Genomic DNA, 18,415 nt, shown 5'->3' with positions numbered 1-18,415 from the left:
GGTTAAATGCAGGTTCCTGGGCATTAGGTAATTGAGTGAGGAAGGAGATCTGAAGACAAGCTCGATAATGCCATGTCGGTATCATAAGGCTGATCCCAGCCTAGAAGACTTCCTTCTGCCACATTCTTTCTTGGAGCAGAAAATGCACAGCTGGGGACTGTTTGGTGTAGTTATTATAGTGTCATTCCTAATAATTGTCCTGTTTTATTTCAAATGTGAAAGCATTATGTGACTTCACCAAACTACAGGAGGACATACGAGATTAATGTATTTCTCTCTTACTTCGTAAGAAAAGAATTTACCTCTTTTTGCCTCTAGAGAGAAATCCAACTTGTTCAGTGCTCATTAACAAGGAAGCATGGCTACTGCTTCCAGCACTGTCTGCTCCCTAGCTGACAACTGTGCTAATGACCCATAACTCTAACTTCTCTCTGCTGTTTTGTTTTGTTTTGTTTTGTTTTTTGAAAGCACTTCTTTCCTAACTAGAGAAGGAACCTGGTTGCTTACCCGAGCTCAGGCTTATGAATTACTGCTGTTATGAAAGATGTATTTCTGTATCACTAGCATTGGAGAAGTCAGCACATCTCCACAGACTAGGAAGCAGAGACAGGGCAAGAAACAGTTGGGCTATAATCCTGCCACATTCTTCAACTGGGTGCTGCCTTCCAAACTAGCACCACCAGTCGGACCTAAGTGTTCAAGCAGGAGCTTGTGAGGGAAATTTTACCTGTAAACCATAAGACCCGCCAGCTGCCTACATTAGATGCACATTCAGAGATGATGATGATTATGTAGCATGATTCTGGTTGCATTATTTTAGAGTCACTATTGAAAATAGTGGACTTTATGATGGTGTTTCATGCTTTTTATTATATGCTTTGTTCCCTCTTTTGTCCCCATCCTTACCTGTGCATTGTACCCTTCCTCTTCCCAAATAGTCTCACCTCTGTGTTCAGGTCTTTCTCTGAGAAGAAACATAATGTTTGTGTTTTGGATTCTAACTTATTTCGGTTACCTTGATGATTTTCAGTTCTACCCATTTTCCTGTAGAAGACATATATTTTAGTCTTTTTAGGGCTGAGTAAAATTAATTTCATTGTGTATCTATACCACATTTTCTCTACCCACTCATCTGGTTTTGGATATCTAGGCTGATTCCATGAGTTGGTTATTGTAAAAAGCCACAGCAAAACACAGTTGTGCTGGCCTCTTAGATTCCTGATATAAACATAGGTGTGCTCACTTAGGTCCCCTTATGTATCCACCAGGAGTGGCATTTCATATGATGGTTCAGTTTTGGTGTGTCCTCATGTGTGTGTGTGTGTGTGTGTGTGTGTGTGTGTGTGTGTGTGCATGTTTAAATTTCTTGAAAGTTTTCATATTGGTTTCTTTGGTGGTTATGCTAATGTATATCTCTACCAATAGCATTTGTTTCCTTTTCTTCTTCCATCCTTGCCATGATGAGTGCCACCCCTGGCTTTCCATCGCCCTGCCCCTTTCTGTGAGACAGTTTCTCATACTGTGTTTCAAATTGTCCTGAAACTCACTGTATAGCTTAAGCTGATTGTGTGCCAATTCTCCTGCATTGGCATTTTGCTGGTAAGGACTGCTATCCCAGCAGGATTGACAGGAAATCTCAGTATACTTTTGGTTTGCATTTCCCTGGTGGCTTAAAACATTGACTTTTCATCTGTTTGTTAGTCATTTGTACTCCTTCTGAAAACATGTCTGTCCAATATGTTGCACATATAAAGACTTGAGGATTTATGGATCTGAGGCTTGACAATGATTAATTCTTAGAGCTCTTCATTCCAGCTTCCAACTCATTTGAGTATAGGTTTTCAATATTCCCTGATGGTTTCCTAGATATCATTGGTTTCTGTTGTATGCTCAGAAAATGCTGTTTCCATTTCTATCCCATAGCTTCTCTTTCTTGCAGCCTGATTCTTAAATTCCAGCTCAGACTTGCCAAACCCAGAATGTGTGGAGATGGAGCCCAAATATTGTCCTTTCAAAGACTCCAAAGAATTCTTACTGTAGAAAAGAATTATGTATTCATTTTATGTATGTGAGTACACTGTTGCTGTCTTCAGACACACTAGAAGAGGGCATCAGATCCCATTACAGATGGTTGTGAGCCACCAAGTGGTTGCTGGGAATTGAACTCAGGACAACCGGAAGAGCAGTCAGTGCTCCTAACTGGTGAGCCATCTCTCCAGTCCCCAAAGAATTCTTGATACTCCAAACTGTGAGAATCACTACCATGTATAGGCAGAGCAGGTTTTATTTGTATTTAATTTATGAAGAAATATACATGTACAAATGCTAAGATAATAAGCCATGACTAGGAAAAGGTACTCATAGTTATTGAGCGACTACACTATACTCTCCAGTGCCCTTGTTTCATTTCCTGCTAATCCTCACAACATCTTTATGGGATAGGTGCTGTTCTCTTCATATAAAATGATCCAGGGAAGTGAACCTATCCAAATTCACATAGCTAATGACAGTGCCAGGATTCAAAACAGATACCTATTTTACTCCCGAATCCAATGGATTTCTACCTTGTGGTGCCATTTTCCTGACTTTTCATTTTCAACTAAGGATGTTATAAAGCAGTCAAGAATATAAAATCTAGGCCTCTTCACTTGGGGCCCACAGTAATTGCTCTCACTCACCCTGCCTCTTACCAGAGCTTCAGCTCCTGGAAATTTTCCTTCCTCTATGAAAGTCATAATCATATCCTGATGTGTATCTCTTCCTTCCACAGCCAGGACAAATCACATCGAGTCAGTTAAAGCCCTCTATGCTTGAATCCAAGTCTGTGTAACCTCCTCAGCAGCACTGTAGATTGCCAAGCCGTGCCTATCATAATGCTCCTCTAGCCATCCCCTTGCTCTGCTCGCCAGAACCTTCCAGATGTAGTTCAACATTTTCTCTCACCACCCCTGTTCTCCCAGCTTTATTATTCTCTTACATGTGCCTCTTTCTTGTTTCAGACACTGTCTTACAATCTTCAATTTCTCAGCCCCATCCCCCACTGGAGCAAATTGGCTTTATCTTGAGGGCCAGTTACAGGTAACAAATGCTTGGCGATCTATCTTGAGAAAGGTTCTCAGCCAGTTCTCAGACGGAAGGTATTGTATTGTCATCTACTCTTAGCATCTGCCACGGACTCAGGAAAAGTAGCAGCACAACAAAGACGACAAATCTGCTCCCTGCATGGCTGTAATAGGGCTCTAGAGTAGAATCCGGTTTAACCCTGCTCTGTAATGAGTTATGTGGGTAGTCTTGAGCAGTTTCTTCATTTGTCAAAGAAAGAGATAATGCCACCACCACCCCTAGTTGATGGTGCTTGGAAGGAAGCCAGTTTTCTTCGGGGATGAATGCCCAGTAGGCTGCCTGTGCTCTATGGGATGTCCCTAACCTCGTGAACATACTGGAAGCACTATGTGGTGGATTATAAAGAATACTTGAAGTTAGAGGGGGAAAGTGGTGGGTGGAGTATGGGAGGACCAGTTGAAGAGGGATTGGGGGTAGATTTGATCAAAACATTGTATACATGTAGAAAATTATCAAATAATAAATTAAAATGATAATAAAATTATGTAAACTGCTGAACAAATGTATATTGATCAGTAAATGTTAGTTTATGTTTTCCTGTATTTACTCAAGATCATAATTATATTAAATGTGAGTGTAACTTTTATCTTAAAAAGGGATTGACTAGAGAGTCTCATTTCAAACCCTGTGTATAAAGGCTGTGCAGACTACCTTGAGGGATGGATAAGGTATCAAAGAGAGGTGTAACACAGAGACCTCCACAACCGTTCAGCTATGCTGTCTTTCTGCCTTCACTTAATTGTTGTATATAGATATGGTAGAAGCAGAGAGGGAGAGAGAGTGAAGGACAGAAGAAAGAAGACTTGAAGGGAGAGAGAAAGACACACACTCATAGAGGAGGGGGTGAGAAGGCTGTGGTGGCAGCATCAAGAGATGAAGAGGAGGAAGGAGAGGAGGAAAGAAATCGATAGTTTATTTGTTCCACCCAGAACCCAGTATAATCAGCCTAGGAAAACATTAAGTGACAGGTCAAATGAAAATGCCCCAAAATTTCCATCAGTTTACAGATCAACTTTATTTTATAATAAAAAATTTTTCTCTCAAGTTTTTCCTGGGCCTTTTGGCATCATCGTTACACCTTATTTGTGTTCTGACATAATCAGTGGTTCTTTCCGTAGACACGGTAGGTTGGGCTTCTACACTCTTATTGAAGTGTGCACTCATTTAGATAACCAGTTTTCTGTGAAATATTTGTCCTCTCTCCTGGAAAATAAAATCCAGAAACAAGCTTCTAAGGCTGTGCTTTATAGTCCGGAAACCGAAATCAAACCTTAAAGATCAGGGACAAAGATGGACCTCATTGTAAGTAAGAGTTGTAATCTGAAGAGAAGGCTCTGCAGTATCAGATACATCATATGTGCAGGTAAATGACAAAGGGAAGAAGGTCTGCTGGGTCCAGGGTCTCCAGGAGGAAGAAAGGACTCTCATTCTGAAAGAGAACAACAGATCAGCTCTCAAGAGAAAGACACTCAGAGACCAAAATGTCTGCCTGGTACTAGCCAAAATTTTTCTCTGATACAGGACCGTAGTCTCCCTTCACTGCTACCCTTTGATGACTGGAGGTCATGTGAAAGCAAGCCCTTCTCCAAGGTCATATTGCAGACTTCCAGCCTCACAACCCCAGGGTTGGAAACATACAAGTTGGGAAAAACTGGATTTTCCCTCCTTGTCAGTACTTACATCCTGGGTAACCTGTAACTTATACTGGAAGCTTCAGCTGGTACTAGAGCCTTGTAGTGCTCTTGTGCATGCCTGCCAACAACCCCTCTTTAACACCCCCACTGCTGAGCACTGTGCAGCTCTGGGAAAAGTGTTCCTACGTGTGCTTTGAACATGTTTCTGAGAAAGAGGTGGAAGAAAGAAGCAGAAGTGTCTGTGATGCACCAAGGTTATGATCTTTTGGAACTCATCGGCTTCCACAGTGACAACATGGAGGTGAAGCAGAGTGGAGACATGATACAGACATCAAGTAGATGTCGAAAGCCCTCGTTTTCAAGGAAAGGGCGTGGTGATGGGGAGCAAGCCCCAGACTCCCCGACTGTTGGATTTGTTCCGTGGGAGTTTGTATACTTCGTTTTCCTTATGCTATTTCTGCTGTTGAGTTTCCTTTTTCTGGTAGGTTAAATAATATTATTCAAAGACTTCTGAAATTAAAGTATTTGAACCTGTGATAAGTATTTTTAACCCTTCTCAAAAAAGAAGACTGTCTTTGAGAATATAGCAAAACAAAACACCCATAGGGTGTTCAACATTATTCATAAAATTATGCTCCCTCCCCAGAGTAAGTGTAGAAATACATACATATGCTTTGTCTCATCAATTTACCAAGTAGAACAAAAGAAAATATAGTTTATAACAACTTCCACATGTTCATTAATAGTGTTTTCTCAAAGTTAACCACAACTTTTCTGTTGCTTCAATATACGACTGGAGTCAAATGGTAATAAATTGTTGGGAATAGCAAATGTTTGGGGATTAAAATAGTTTAAAGGCTGTAATGAAGCTAAACTATATAAGTATTTTTATATCTTCTACAAAATAGTGTACTAGGTAAGAGTCTGACTTTAATTTCTATTTCAAAAAAATTAAAACAAATCATGTGGTACTGTTCTAAATGCTTTTCATATGGTAAATTCTTGTTAATTTGTTACATCTTATACTTTTTTAAATGCTATTTTATTCTATAAGATTTTCTTACTAATTCCTGAGTTAAGACTGTTTTAATCATTACTGTGTTTGAGATATACATTAATCCATGATAGAACACATAGACACCTCTTTATTATTCCAAATTATCTTAATTTTCTTGGCTTCTTTCAGGCAAAAATTGGAATGACTTTGTAAAACTTCAAAAATATCTACTGGCCTTCTGTTTTAAAATTCTCTAAGTACATAAGCTAGTGTAAGAAATAAATTGTTTCCTTTTCAAAATCACCATAGGGTTTTGTTGTTGTTGTTTGCTTGTTTTTGTTGTTTTGGGGGTTTTTTGGTTTTGGATTTGTTTGGTTTTACTATATTTAGTTTTAAGATCTTTGTCTTAGGGTGAACAGACATCATGATTAGGGCAACATTTAATTTGGGCTGGCTTACAGATTCAGAGGTTCAGTCTATTATCAAGGCGGGAACATGGCAGCATCCAGGCATACATGGGGCTGGAGGAGCTGAGAGTTCTACGGTCTTCACCCAAAGGCAGACAGGAGAAGACTGGCTCCCATGTGGTTAGGAGGAAGGTCCCATTGCCCATCTCCACAGTGACATACTTCTTCCAACAAGCCCACATCTTTTAGTAGTGGTACTACTTTGGCCAAGCATATTCAAACCACCACATTCTAGATCCTGGCCCCCAAAGGCTTGTTCAAACACTTGAGTCTACGGGAGCATATCTAGCCATAGCATAATAAAAAATACATTTAATCCAAAGTTCAGAGTTCCTTCTGAGATTCATTCAGTCACTTAACTGAAATCCCCAAAGCAAAACAGGAAACCAGCTGGGCAAACTCCAAACTCTGCACCTCCATGTCTGATTTCAAGGCAGTCTTCAGATCTCCAACAATTTTTTCATCTTTGTTGACTGCAACAAACTTCTTTCTCTTGAACTGGTTCCATTTCTGTTAGCAGCTTTACTATACAAGCATCCCAAGGCTCTGTCATCTTTAATATCTTTGGGTCTCCAAGTCAACTTCAACTTCACAGGGTCTTGTTCCAGTGTCTGGGATCCACACATCCTCTTCTGGGCTTCTCCAAAGGGCTATGGCATTCCTCTAGCACTGCCCTCTGTAGCACTCTAGCCTCTGGTTGACTCCACTCCACTGCTAATGATGTTCTTGGTGATCATCCCATGGTACTGGCATCTCCAGCACAGTGTGGTTTTCTGCTACAACTAGGCTTCACCGATAGCCTCTCATAGGCTCTCTTTATGGTGCCAAACTTCAACTTCTTTTCATAACCCCTTCAGTCCCAGGCCATCAACTGTAACTGAGGCTGCACCTTCACCAATGGCCTTCCATAACTTCTCACAGTGCCAGGCCTCAGCTGCTCCCCATGACCCCTTCATGCCTTCCAAACAGTACCACGTGAATAATTCTTTCACATTAGCAAGTCTAGCTGCAGCACACGGTACAGCCTTAGCTATCTCTGGAGCATGGCTTCTTTGTGCTCTCAGAAAACACTTCCCAGAAGATTTCATCTCAGTGATATTGGTCTTTTCTTTTCATCATGAAAAACTGCCTATCTTTTTAATTGACTTTTCACAGCCTTTTGGCCAAGCAGAATATTTTGTCCTAATCTTCTTGTGACTACACAGCTGCTACACTCAATGGCTATTTACTTGTGGTTCTTCAGTGTATCTTCAATAAGATTGGAAAGTCCTGTTAGAAATATCTCAATAGTGCTACAATTAAAACCTCCACAGCCTCTCTTGCTCTACCATACTAAACATGTTTTACTGTCACAATTCAAAGCTTCTCATCCCCCTGCAGGAGACCCCTGCCAACCTACTCCCAACAGTAACTTTCACATTTACTACAGTTGGAGTTATCTTCCTAAAAGCCAAATCTGATCCTGACAAGTCGTTTAGTCTAAACACAGGATAAAGTGAACAGCCATACACGAAGGATACACTAGCATGTTCCATAGCCCTGGTAGCAGCTGGTCACACAGACACAAGTGGGATTTGGATGAGCATCTTGCTGTCAGGACAAGGATCAGGTTATTATAATAGGCCACTTGCTAGAGCCCTGACCAGCCTGCCCTCTTGCTGTTTCCTTACCTGTTTCTAGGTATCCAGCTACACTGGACCCTGAGAACATAGCTTGTCTTGTTCATGCCTACCATAAACCAGGTTGTTCCTCGTAGCACAAGCTAGACCCTCCTTCTAGGTACTATTCAGAGTTATACGTGATATGAATTTCTTTTCTACTCACATCCCTTTTAACACTGTAGACAGCAGAGTTAACTTCTCCCTCAACTATGACCCTATAAGCAGTTAGATTGGTACTGGTGTGGCACAAAATAACTTTGATGGTTAACTGTACACATTGCTGCCTTCTGGGGCCCATTGTGTTGGTCCTGTGACTGGGCACTGACTGGATCACCTTTTGATGTGCACATTAGCATATTTTCTTGCAAATAAATACTAAAGAGCTTTAGAAAAAAAAAAAAAAAAACCAGAAATGTAAAGAAGGTATTTAAGCCTGAATGTTTACTGATAGATATGCTTGTATTCTCACAGCATAAAATTTTCAAATTTTTCTTTTCCATTTTAGAGTTTTACTGTCCTTCTCAGATCTGGTGAAAATAGCTTAAAGGCCTCGCAGGGTTCCAGAAATGGGGTTGGATTTGGAATCAGACTTTGGTCTAAGTCCACGTTGTCTGTGTGAATTTGAACAAGTCAAGCACCCCTGTAGGTATGGCTCCTGCACTTCAGCAGGAGCAGCTCCCTGAGTGTTTTCTCTCGGAGAGTGTGTGATCTACACACATAAGAAGCTGGACACAGTTTATAAGAACATGGCAGCTTCATTATGTCATTTTATATGATTTTGAAGACAGTTTCAAAAAGACTATTATTATTTCAGAGACGATAGAAATTATTTTGGAAAAGTAAATCCCTTGCAAATGTATGCTTAAATCTTTGTTTCTTTTCTTTTAAAAAATTAATAATGTTTACAAGTAAGACTGTCTAGATTTTCTGACTTTTACAATATCTTGAAGAAAAGATAAAGAATTCCAATTCCCTCCGTTTGTGTAAGCCATCGATTCCTCCACTGCTTGGATTACGTATGCAGCAGAAATCATCTTGGGGATTCTCATTCATTCCCTTTGACCCTGTAGTTTTTTATTTTCTTTTTCTGCATTTTGACAGATGCTTACTATGTGCTTATTGACTTGGGTAGCACATACCTGGGTATCCTTTTATCTCTGAAGGGAACTCGTAAACACAGGGCAGGGAAGCAGGAAGGAGGGTGAACCACCCTGCCAAACTCAAAGGTTTTCCTCCTGGTGAAGTGAAGTGAAGTAGCATAACTCACAAAGAACCAGCTGTGTGGGAACTCTGAAAAGTCTACCTTTCTAGCCAGTGAGAAGCTGCACATCATCTGTGAAAAGGGATCGATAACATCTAACATCCTTATCACCAAGCAAAGCAGTGCTAAAAAACCTAATTTCTCAGTACCAGAAAATGTCAAATATCTAACAACCACATTGACATTCTGAGTCAACCCATCAAACTAATTTCGTTCTGGGTTATATACTATTATATTTTCCTCATTCTTGCTCCAAGACTGTACAATGTTACTACAGAAAGAAAAGCAAAAACATAAAGACAAAATCCAATCTAAGACTACAATAGTGGCTGCTTCTTCCTACAGCTGTTCCTCCTGCCCTGTTTGATTTGTCTCTCTGGTCCCCTTCTCCATTTTTCTATTATTTTTTAATAGACCTCACTTTGTGGCTAATCAAAATTCCTGGTTTCTACATTTGTTCAGTTCATTCTACAGGTAGACTTAGTCCTTTCCCACCATCACAGCGAAATACAACCTTTTGATTTGCTCATAGCACCCTTGTTTGCTCATCCATCTGTCTAGAGAGATTCTGCTAGGATGGGTTACAGCAAGGGTTATCCAGGAAAGAGGTCATTTTCTTCTATGTTCAAGCTCTTTGGTTATAAAGCACAATTAAATGCTTCCTTTGAAGAGACATTCTTTTTTGGAGTCTTGAGGCTGAAAGGAACATTTGAAAGAACTGGGATGTTTTCTTTGATTCCTGATTTTGAGTAATAACTCTTAAAGAAAAGTAGTAGCCATGGCAATACATGCCCTCAAACAAGTAAGCAGGGACAGAAAGTTATTTCAAACATGTGGCCTGTGGCATCTGTGAATCACAAATGCATCCTCCGCTCTTAGGTTCTTCTGAACCTACATGGGGTCACACAGGTCAGTGAACAATTGCTCACAAGGTTTTGCTGTAAACTGTGCCCAGAACCAGGCTTCCCTCTACTTTAGAGCTGGGCATACTTGACTGAGGATACTTATTTCTCTACTTAGCTGCTCCAGAAGTGGATAAATTACTCTTTGTGGTGCTCATGTTTCTGCCTCATCATGTTTCACACAGATGTGGCAGCTTTGCAGCGGAGCATTTTGATAGTGCTTTGCAGATGTATAAATAAATTGGGTTTTCCCATGCTTTCTCCAGGGAGATAGGCCTACAGTTTACAAAGGCATCTATTGTGGTGCCATGCTTGGGAAACAGCATTGTTTTCCAGCTGAGATCAGAGTCTTTGGAGAATAGAAAACAGCACATGTATGTTTGGATCATACAAAAATCAATGTGAAAACTGTCAGGCATGGGCTTAGGGATGCAGACGTTGGTAAAGGTCTGTACTGGGAGTTTGATTTCCATTGCTGGAGCTGTGGGTTCTCTGAGAAAGTGTATCAGTATGTGCATTGGCCCAATGTATTTCTTGCTTTACCTTGTTTTAGCTTTGGAGATATGGTTATTTTAAGTCACACCGTCTTCTTTCTTTGTTCCTACAGATTCATGAAGGTGGCAGGAAGCACAGTGGATGCAGTTACCTGGCAACAGTAGGTATTCATCATTTTTATCTCACTTATTATCGGCAGCTGTGAAATGGAAGATAATTAGTTGTCACCAAATTCACAGCTGACATTTAATAAACTACCATTTATCTTTCAAGAAAAAATAAAATCACCTCTAAAGATGTTATTAGAACACATGTTGTCTGATGTGCTATGACTTTATGTTGTTATTTTCAAAACCATAACCCTCTCCCCCAATACAGACAATTTGGAAATCTCGCCTATTAATGTACACTCTTAAATTAATCTGTCAGGGATGAAGGGTAATGGAGATGAAGTGTGACACCATTTCCCTGTATGCTTCCCTTTGGAAATGAATTTCCCTGTTTAAGAGAGGAGACAGTTCTGATTGCTCAATATATCATGTGAACATAGAAATATTATATTATATTATATTATATAAAATATAGGTGTGGTTTTAATTAGTGCCAAGAAATTTGATAATATAAAGCAGGTTAAAAAGAAAAACTTAAGAAATTTTTAATAATATTTAGAAATATTATTTATTTATTCAGAAAAATTATTATTAAGAAAATAAAGCAGCTTTAGGAAAAGGGATAAACCTCAACACTGCAGGAAGAAGCTTATGTTGATAAGTTCTGTCACCTCAAGTCTAGCTTACTTTGTGAGAGTAGCTAATGTGAGAGTAGCTGTCCAGTGTGAGAGTAGCTGTCTAGTGTGAGAGTAGCAGCCTAGTGTGAGAGTAGCCTTATAATGTTAGAGTAGCTGTTCAGTGTGAGGGTAGCTGTCTAGTGTGAGAGTAGCAGCCTAGTGTGAGAGTAGCTGTCTAGTGTGAGGGTAGCCATCTAGTGTGAGGGTAGCTGTCTAGTGTGAGAGTAGCTGTCTAGTGTGAGAGTAGCTGTCTAGTGTGAGGGTAGCTATCTAATGTGAGAGTAGCTAGAGTGTGAGGGTAGCTGTCTAGTGTGAGAGTAGCTGTCTAGTGTGAGAGTAGCTGTCTAGTGTGAGGGTAGCCATCTAGTGTGAGGGTAGCCATCTAGTGTAAGGGTAGCTGTCTAGTGTGAGGGCAGCTGTCTAGAGTGAGAGTAGCTGTCTAGTGTGAGGGTAGCCATCTAGTATGTACATTTAGGTATTCTCTGAGTCTCTGGTGTCTGTGCAGGGGTGTTGAATTTTGGAATCCTTTCTCCTTGAACAGCATCTTAGTCACTTGTCAGTTTGATGCCTGTCCCCTGTCTTATGTGGGTCCATTATGGGACAATGAAAGTGTGAAAGGAAAGGGAAGTAGATAGAATATTTATTAAAATACCCAGAAAGGACTTTGGGGGTGTTGGTAATCAATAACTCAAATCACTGTGAGAACTATTTTAGCCTATATTCAAACCCAGTTTATCTAATCAAGATTTTTTCCCTAGAAATTTGTCGTTCATTGTGTTTTTGTGAGTCGTAGAATAAGTGTCCCAACTTGTCATTTCTACTCACCCCTTTACTCTGAAACCAAAAGCCAAGCTCTGTTCCCTGGCCTTTGATTTACTATCTGTTATGGGTTGAATGAAACATGCTCCCCAGATGTTCATGTATTTAAACACTTGGTTTTCAGTTAATGTCACCATTTGGGAAGGTTATGGAACCTTTATGGAGTGGAGCCTTGCTGGAGGAAGTGCGTCACTGGGGACAGGCTTGAGAGTTTATACCTTTCCCCATTTCCTGTTCTTTCCACCCCCAGCCCCCAGCCTGTCATCCTTCTCTCCCTCCCTCCTACTATATGCAGATGATATGTGACCATCCAGCTTCTTGGCCTCCTGCCCTGCATTCTCCTGACTGTTTTCAGTCTTCCTAGCATGGTGAACTCTATTCTTCTGAACTGTGATCCAGAATAGACCCTTGCTCTCCTAAGCTGCTCTTGGTCATAGTACTTTTCTCTCAGCTACAGAGAGCATAACTAACATACTACCTCCTGATGTCAGTTGCTGTCACTGGACCATAACTTGACTGTATTTACTCTTTCCTGCATACTGGAGGTTTTCTGTCTCTAAAGGTCCCTGTACATGTGTACCTCAGTGCCTTCTTTGGGTGCCTTCCTTGTGTACCTCAGTGCCTTCCTTGGGTGCCTCTGTGCCTTCTCTGTGTGCCTTCCTTGTGTGCCTTCCTGTGTGCCTCAGTGCCTTCTCTGTGTGCCTCAGTGCCTTCTCTGTGTGCCTTCCTTGTGTGCCTCAGTGCCTTCTCTGTACGCCTTCCTTGTGCCTTCTCTGTGTGCCTTCTCTGTGTGCCTTCCTTGTGTGCCTTCCTTGTGTGCCTCAGTGCCTTCTCTGTGTGCCTTCCTTGTGTGCCTTCTCTGTGTGCCTTCTCTGTGTGTCTTCCTTGTGTGCCTTCCTTGTGTGCCTCAGTGCCTTCTCTGTGTGCCTTCCTTGTGTGCATTCCTTGTGTGCCTCAGTGCCTTCCTTGTGTGCCTCAGTGCCTTCTCTGTGTGCCTTCCTTGTGTACCTCAATGCCTTCTCTGTGTGCCTTCCTTGTGTGCCTTCCTTGTGTACCTCAATGCCTTCTCTGTGTGCCTTCCTTGTGTGCCTTCCTTGTGTACCTCAGTGCCTTCTCTGTGTGCCTTCCTTGTGTACCTCAGTGCTTTCCTACACACTGTTCCTTCGTCTTCTTCCTGCCATTCATATGCCTTATCATCTTTTGAGTTTTAACCTTCATATCATCTCTTTGGAGAAACCTCTCTGATTTTACTATCAATAGGACCTCTTTTATTCTTTCTCTTGCTCATTTTACATAATACTTAAAATAATCTACAAAATCCTTTCATAACTTGTTTTTTCATCTTTTTGTATTTTTCAAATTAAAAGGTATTTATTCAATTTATGAAGTAGCTGTTTAGATAATTGTTTATTAGGCATTAACTATTGAAATAATAGTGGCTGCAGTGATAATAATAACAATGCACTAGAGACTCTTCTTGAATTTTATATGTTGACCAGGTCTGATCTGTGTGTTTAAATCGTTTGATTTCGAAGCTCATGATCCCAAATTTGCTAAGTTTTAAGGGCCAAAATATTCAATTTAATCTGTAGAACCCAGCAATGATTATACTGATATTAAATTCAAATTACAGGCCCAGTGATATAGCTTATATCCAACTACTTACAAATAGACACTTGGTATGGTTCTAAAAGGGGAGGAAACTAGAGGTTAGATACAAAATTCTTGATAAAGGTGAATGGTAATAGCTGAAAGGCATGTTTTTCTAGTTATAGAAATATGGTCAGTTAATCCATATTTCACAAAGAAGCTAGAATGGAAGCAGAAATACATGGTTATGTCTTAAGGAGTAATCAGAGACTAGAAGAAGCTCAAGGGGAAAATTCCAGAAGTGCATGTAAACTTTCCTCGAATCTCATCCCTGCAATGTATGTGTTCACTGTAAGATCCAATGAACCAGGTGCAAAACAACAGCTGAAAACCTAAAACTGTCAAAAGAGAAATTTTAGGGCAGAGGCGTGTGTTCTTTTATATTTAGCACACATTAATTATAATAAAACAACATGTTTTTCATGATCCAGATATTAAAATTAACTGACAACTATTTCAAAGTAGTTATTGTAAATATTCAGAGGTAGGGGGGAGATGTCCACATTAAATGGTTACATGAAGAAATGCCAGTCCATTGTAAACCAAACCATGAAATCTTTGTGATACTGTTCTATGCTCTGCTTCTACACGATAAACTTTAAAGTTCCACACAGAAGTGAAAATATATAGTGTTTGTTTTTCTTTGCCTGACTTATGTCACTTAATATGTATCCTCAGGCTCAGATACATTGTTACAAATGATAGGAATTCATTATTTATAATGGCCACATAATACTCCATCAGGAAAAACTGCTTTTTAAAAATGAAAATGACATAAAAGTGATTTTGATTAATAAATGACACAAAACACTAGGTTTTCAGACAGAAAGACGTTAATAATGCCAGGTGAGACTCAGGTGTTCAAAAAAGAACAAAGAGCACCGGAAACCACAGAGGTTTGATTAAATAAAAGACACTATTTTCCCTCTTTATTTTTTTAAAACCAGATGAATGTGAATTTGCGAATTCTATTGTGGGGTTTATTACATTTGTGGCCTTAAAGTATATATGACAATACCTCAATGAGGGTAAGAAAAACGGGCATTAAGTAGAAGTACATGGTTGTAGTGTTCTCTTGCATGGATTAATATGGTATTGACTTTATGAAGGCTAGAACACACAAGTGAAAGTTTATTCTTAAAGGACTCACTTTTAAAATACTGGGCACCATTATAAATTTTTTTAAATCATAAATAAATGGCAACTGAATATTAAGGAATAGTGATTTAATTTTAAAAAATCATGTAAAGAGAAAAATAATGACAATTAAGTAGAGAAAATAAAAATAAATGGGAGAATCAGAAATTAAACAAAAATGGTAGGCCTAACCATACCTAAATCAATAATTATATTAGGTATAATTGTTGTAAATTGTATGTATAATTAATGCAAGGATACTTAGTTTGAATGACATAGAAGACCTAAATATTTTGCCTACAGGAGATACATTTGAAGGTCTTTGGACCATTTTGACTTGATTGTGTAAATGGTGAGAGACACTGGGTCTGGTTTATTGTGTCATATGTATGTAGATATCTATTTTCCTCCCATCATTTGTTGAAGAGGCTATCTTTTCCCCAGTATATGTTTTTGAAACATATGCCAAAAATTGGATGGTTGTAGCTATGTGTAAATTTGCTTCTAGAATGTCTGTGCTCTCCCTGGTCTCTGTGTCTGTGTCCTCTGTGCTCTCCCTGGTCTCTGTGTCTGTGTCCTCTGTGCTCTCCCTAGTCTGCCCTAGGACTTGCTTGACTAGCAGTCCTGGGCTATTTTCATTTCTTCACACTAGTAGTATTTTAAATCAATTTTGATGCCCCAAGCATTATTGCTCCTGTTTGGGATCATTTTGTCTATTTGACTTGGGTACATCCATATGAAGCATGGGCTGTTGTCTCCTTGGGTAGGTATTTCACTGGGATTTTGACAGGACTACATTCAGTTTGCAGGCTACTTTTGGTAGAATTGCAGTTTTTAATAGTATTAATTTTGTCAGTCCATGAGCTTGAGAGGAAACTCTAAAAGTGCCAGAAGAAAACTCTTCAAAACATGGTCATAAGACAAGGATTTTCTAAACAGGACTCCAGTAGTCCAGAAAACCATTGCAAGACCTGACAAATGGGCTTGCATGTTATTTACAAGCTTCTGCATGACAAAGGAAAGAGTGAAGAGAATAAATAAACAGAGGTCAGGATGGAAGGGTGTCTTTGTTACCTACACATCTGACCAGGGGTTGAGATCTAGATTGTATAAAGATTTAAATTCCAAAACAGGTATCCAAATAATTCAATCAGTAAGTGGGCAAATAAAATGAACAGTGCTTCTCAAAAGACAAAGTACAAGCAACCAGTAGGTACACAAGAAAAGCCTGCATCCTCAGCCACCAGGGAAACACACGTCAAAAGCACTTTGAGATTTCATTTCAGACTTGTCAGAATGGCTGTCACTAAAGCCAAACCAAGGACCTGTGGAAAGGAAGCTAGGTGATCCTGAGAGTACAAACTGGAGCAGACACGACAGAAGTCAGTCTGGAGGTTTCTCTAAACATTAAGATTATGATTCATTATTGCTTTTCAGACATTCTTATTGTTATTTTACCCTCCTTCTGTGTTTACCTCCTCCTAAAGAGCCCCCCTTTCCTGTTTCCTCTATCAGATCACTTGCGTCCTGTTATTCTCTCTACCTCACTCCACTTTCTGTATTTACCTCCCTAAAGAGACCCCCTTTTCAGTTTCCCTGATCAGATCACATGGAACCCTGTTGTTTTCTCTCTGTTGCTCTCCAACCCCCAATTCTGGAAATGGACCCATTAACTTTCCTGGTTTCTGCAGTTACTACAGGATAAGGATATGTACTTATATCTGAATATTTGGATTTAGAGCTGTCAGTGAGGGAGAACACATGACATTTGTCTTTCTGGGTCTTGGTCACATTGCTCAATATGATCTTTTCTTGTTCTGTCCATTTATCTGCCAAGTTCATTATTTTGTTTTTTCTTTATAGCTGAATAGTATTCCATAATGCATACATATATGTGTGTATATAAACTGATAGTGATATGTGGTTCATATATATCCATGTATTGTCATCTTTCACTCATCTGTTGAAAGATATTTGAGTTATTTCCATTTCTTAGTTACTGTGAGTAAAGCAATAGTGATCATGGCTGAACTGTGTATCTGTGAGCTAGGATGTGGAGTCCTTTGGCAAATGCCAAGGAGTGGTATAGCTGAGTCATATGGGAGAATTAATTTTAGCTTTTTGAGAATTCACCACGCTGATTTCCATAGTGACTGCATCAGTTTAAAACCCCAGAGGGTACATTTCTGATGACATAAATATTAGTAATACAACACATATAAAATGTAACTTTAGAAATTAACACATTTAAAATCTATAACTCAAAAATGAAACAAAGTATAACAATCATAGACTATTATGAAAATTATTATATCAAAGTGATACTCAGCAGAAGCAGAGTCCTGCATCCTGCCATGCTTACTGTAAAGAAAAGAAACACTGACAATCAGTAATTTTGCCTGTCATCTGAAGAAGCTAAAAAGGAACAAACAACCTGAAGTAAGTAAAAGTAATAGAGATGTAACAAAAGAGCGGCTTCACATAGATCTCAAAACCACTGGTAAGTTAAAACAAAGCCTAAAACAAAACAACGAAAAAAAGGGTATTCATATCACCTCAGGTATACATAGTACCAGGATAGATTTCGTAAATCAGAACAGTGACAGTCTCTGAGGAAAGGGACATGGCTTAATGATCGCAACAGTCTGCATCTTGAGAGGAATTTGAGTTATATAGGTGTCTGCATTTGTCCAGGTTCATCAAATAATATAATGAAGATGGACTCTGGCTGTTTAGATACCTGATGACATTTAGAATAAAGTTTACAAACTGAAATTTATTTTGAAAAGCCTCAGAACATAAAAGGGATCAGTGAACAAGAAGAGAAATAGACAGACTGATAGGTATATGGAAACAAGCAGCAAAATGTTAACTATAGCACTCATGTGATAGATGTATGATATATATGATATATACTATATATACTATATAATGCTTATCTCTAGGTTTGAAAATGTTATTCTCAAATACTAAAGAGAACCCTAAACTGTTACATCTTAAAATATCTTATTGATTGTAAAATAACAAGATGCCATGATAATATTCATGAAAAGTATGAATGAAAAAACATCTTTGTTATGGAAAGTAAAACATAAAATGTGTAGATCATACTTTAATGGCATAAAGTTGAATATAAACAGAAGACCAAAGAAAAGACACCAGTAGATTAATAGTACTAGGTCTTTGATGTATGAAGTATGGGGGCTCTTTTTTCTCATTTTTACTTTTCTGTAATATCTAATGTTTTATAATGAGCATGGAATACATTTTCCTCATATTAAAAAAATCTTCAACGCCCAGCTTCATCATTTATACCCTAATTTTCCTGCTCCAGAAGCAGTTTGCATAGCTTACTTGCCTGTATTCTTACTTTTCATATTTCTGAATAACAATCTGAGTCAACTATCTTGATTGTCCCCAATTCCCTTAATCAATTACTGTGGAAGGCGAGAATTTATGCCTCTGGCTTCATATGACTTTAT

The 18,415-nt window shown here is 39.1% G+C and overlaps 1 protein-coding gene across 4 annotated transcripts in view; it reads left to right on the top strand.

Moving 5' to 3' along the window:
* The window catches only part of Hpse2 (heparanase 2 (inactive)), a 574,766-nt gene that overhangs the window by 379,722 nt on the left and 176,629 nt on the right, over nucleotides 1–18,415 (top strand). For all 4 annotated transcript variants that reach the window (XM_034509671.2, XM_076921673.1, XM_034509663.2 and 1 more), the window contains one exon: nucleotides 10,653–10,700. In XM_034509671.2, the coding sequence (XP_034365562.1) occupies nucleotides 10,653–10,700 (48 nt within the window). The remainder of the gene's footprint in view (nucleotides 1–10,652; nucleotides 10,701–18,415) is intronic.

Source organism: Arvicanthis niloticus, chromosome 1 (genome assembly GCF_011762505.2).
Source record: "Arvicanthis niloticus isolate mArvNil1 chromosome 1, mArvNil1.pat.X, whole genome shotgun sequence".
Classification (NCBI taxonomy): domain Eukaryota; kingdom Metazoa; phylum Chordata; class Mammalia; order Rodentia; family Muridae; genus Arvicanthis; species Arvicanthis niloticus.
The sequence above is the reverse complement of the archived record's forward strand: the minus strand, read 5'-3'. Positions and strand labels throughout refer to the sequence as shown.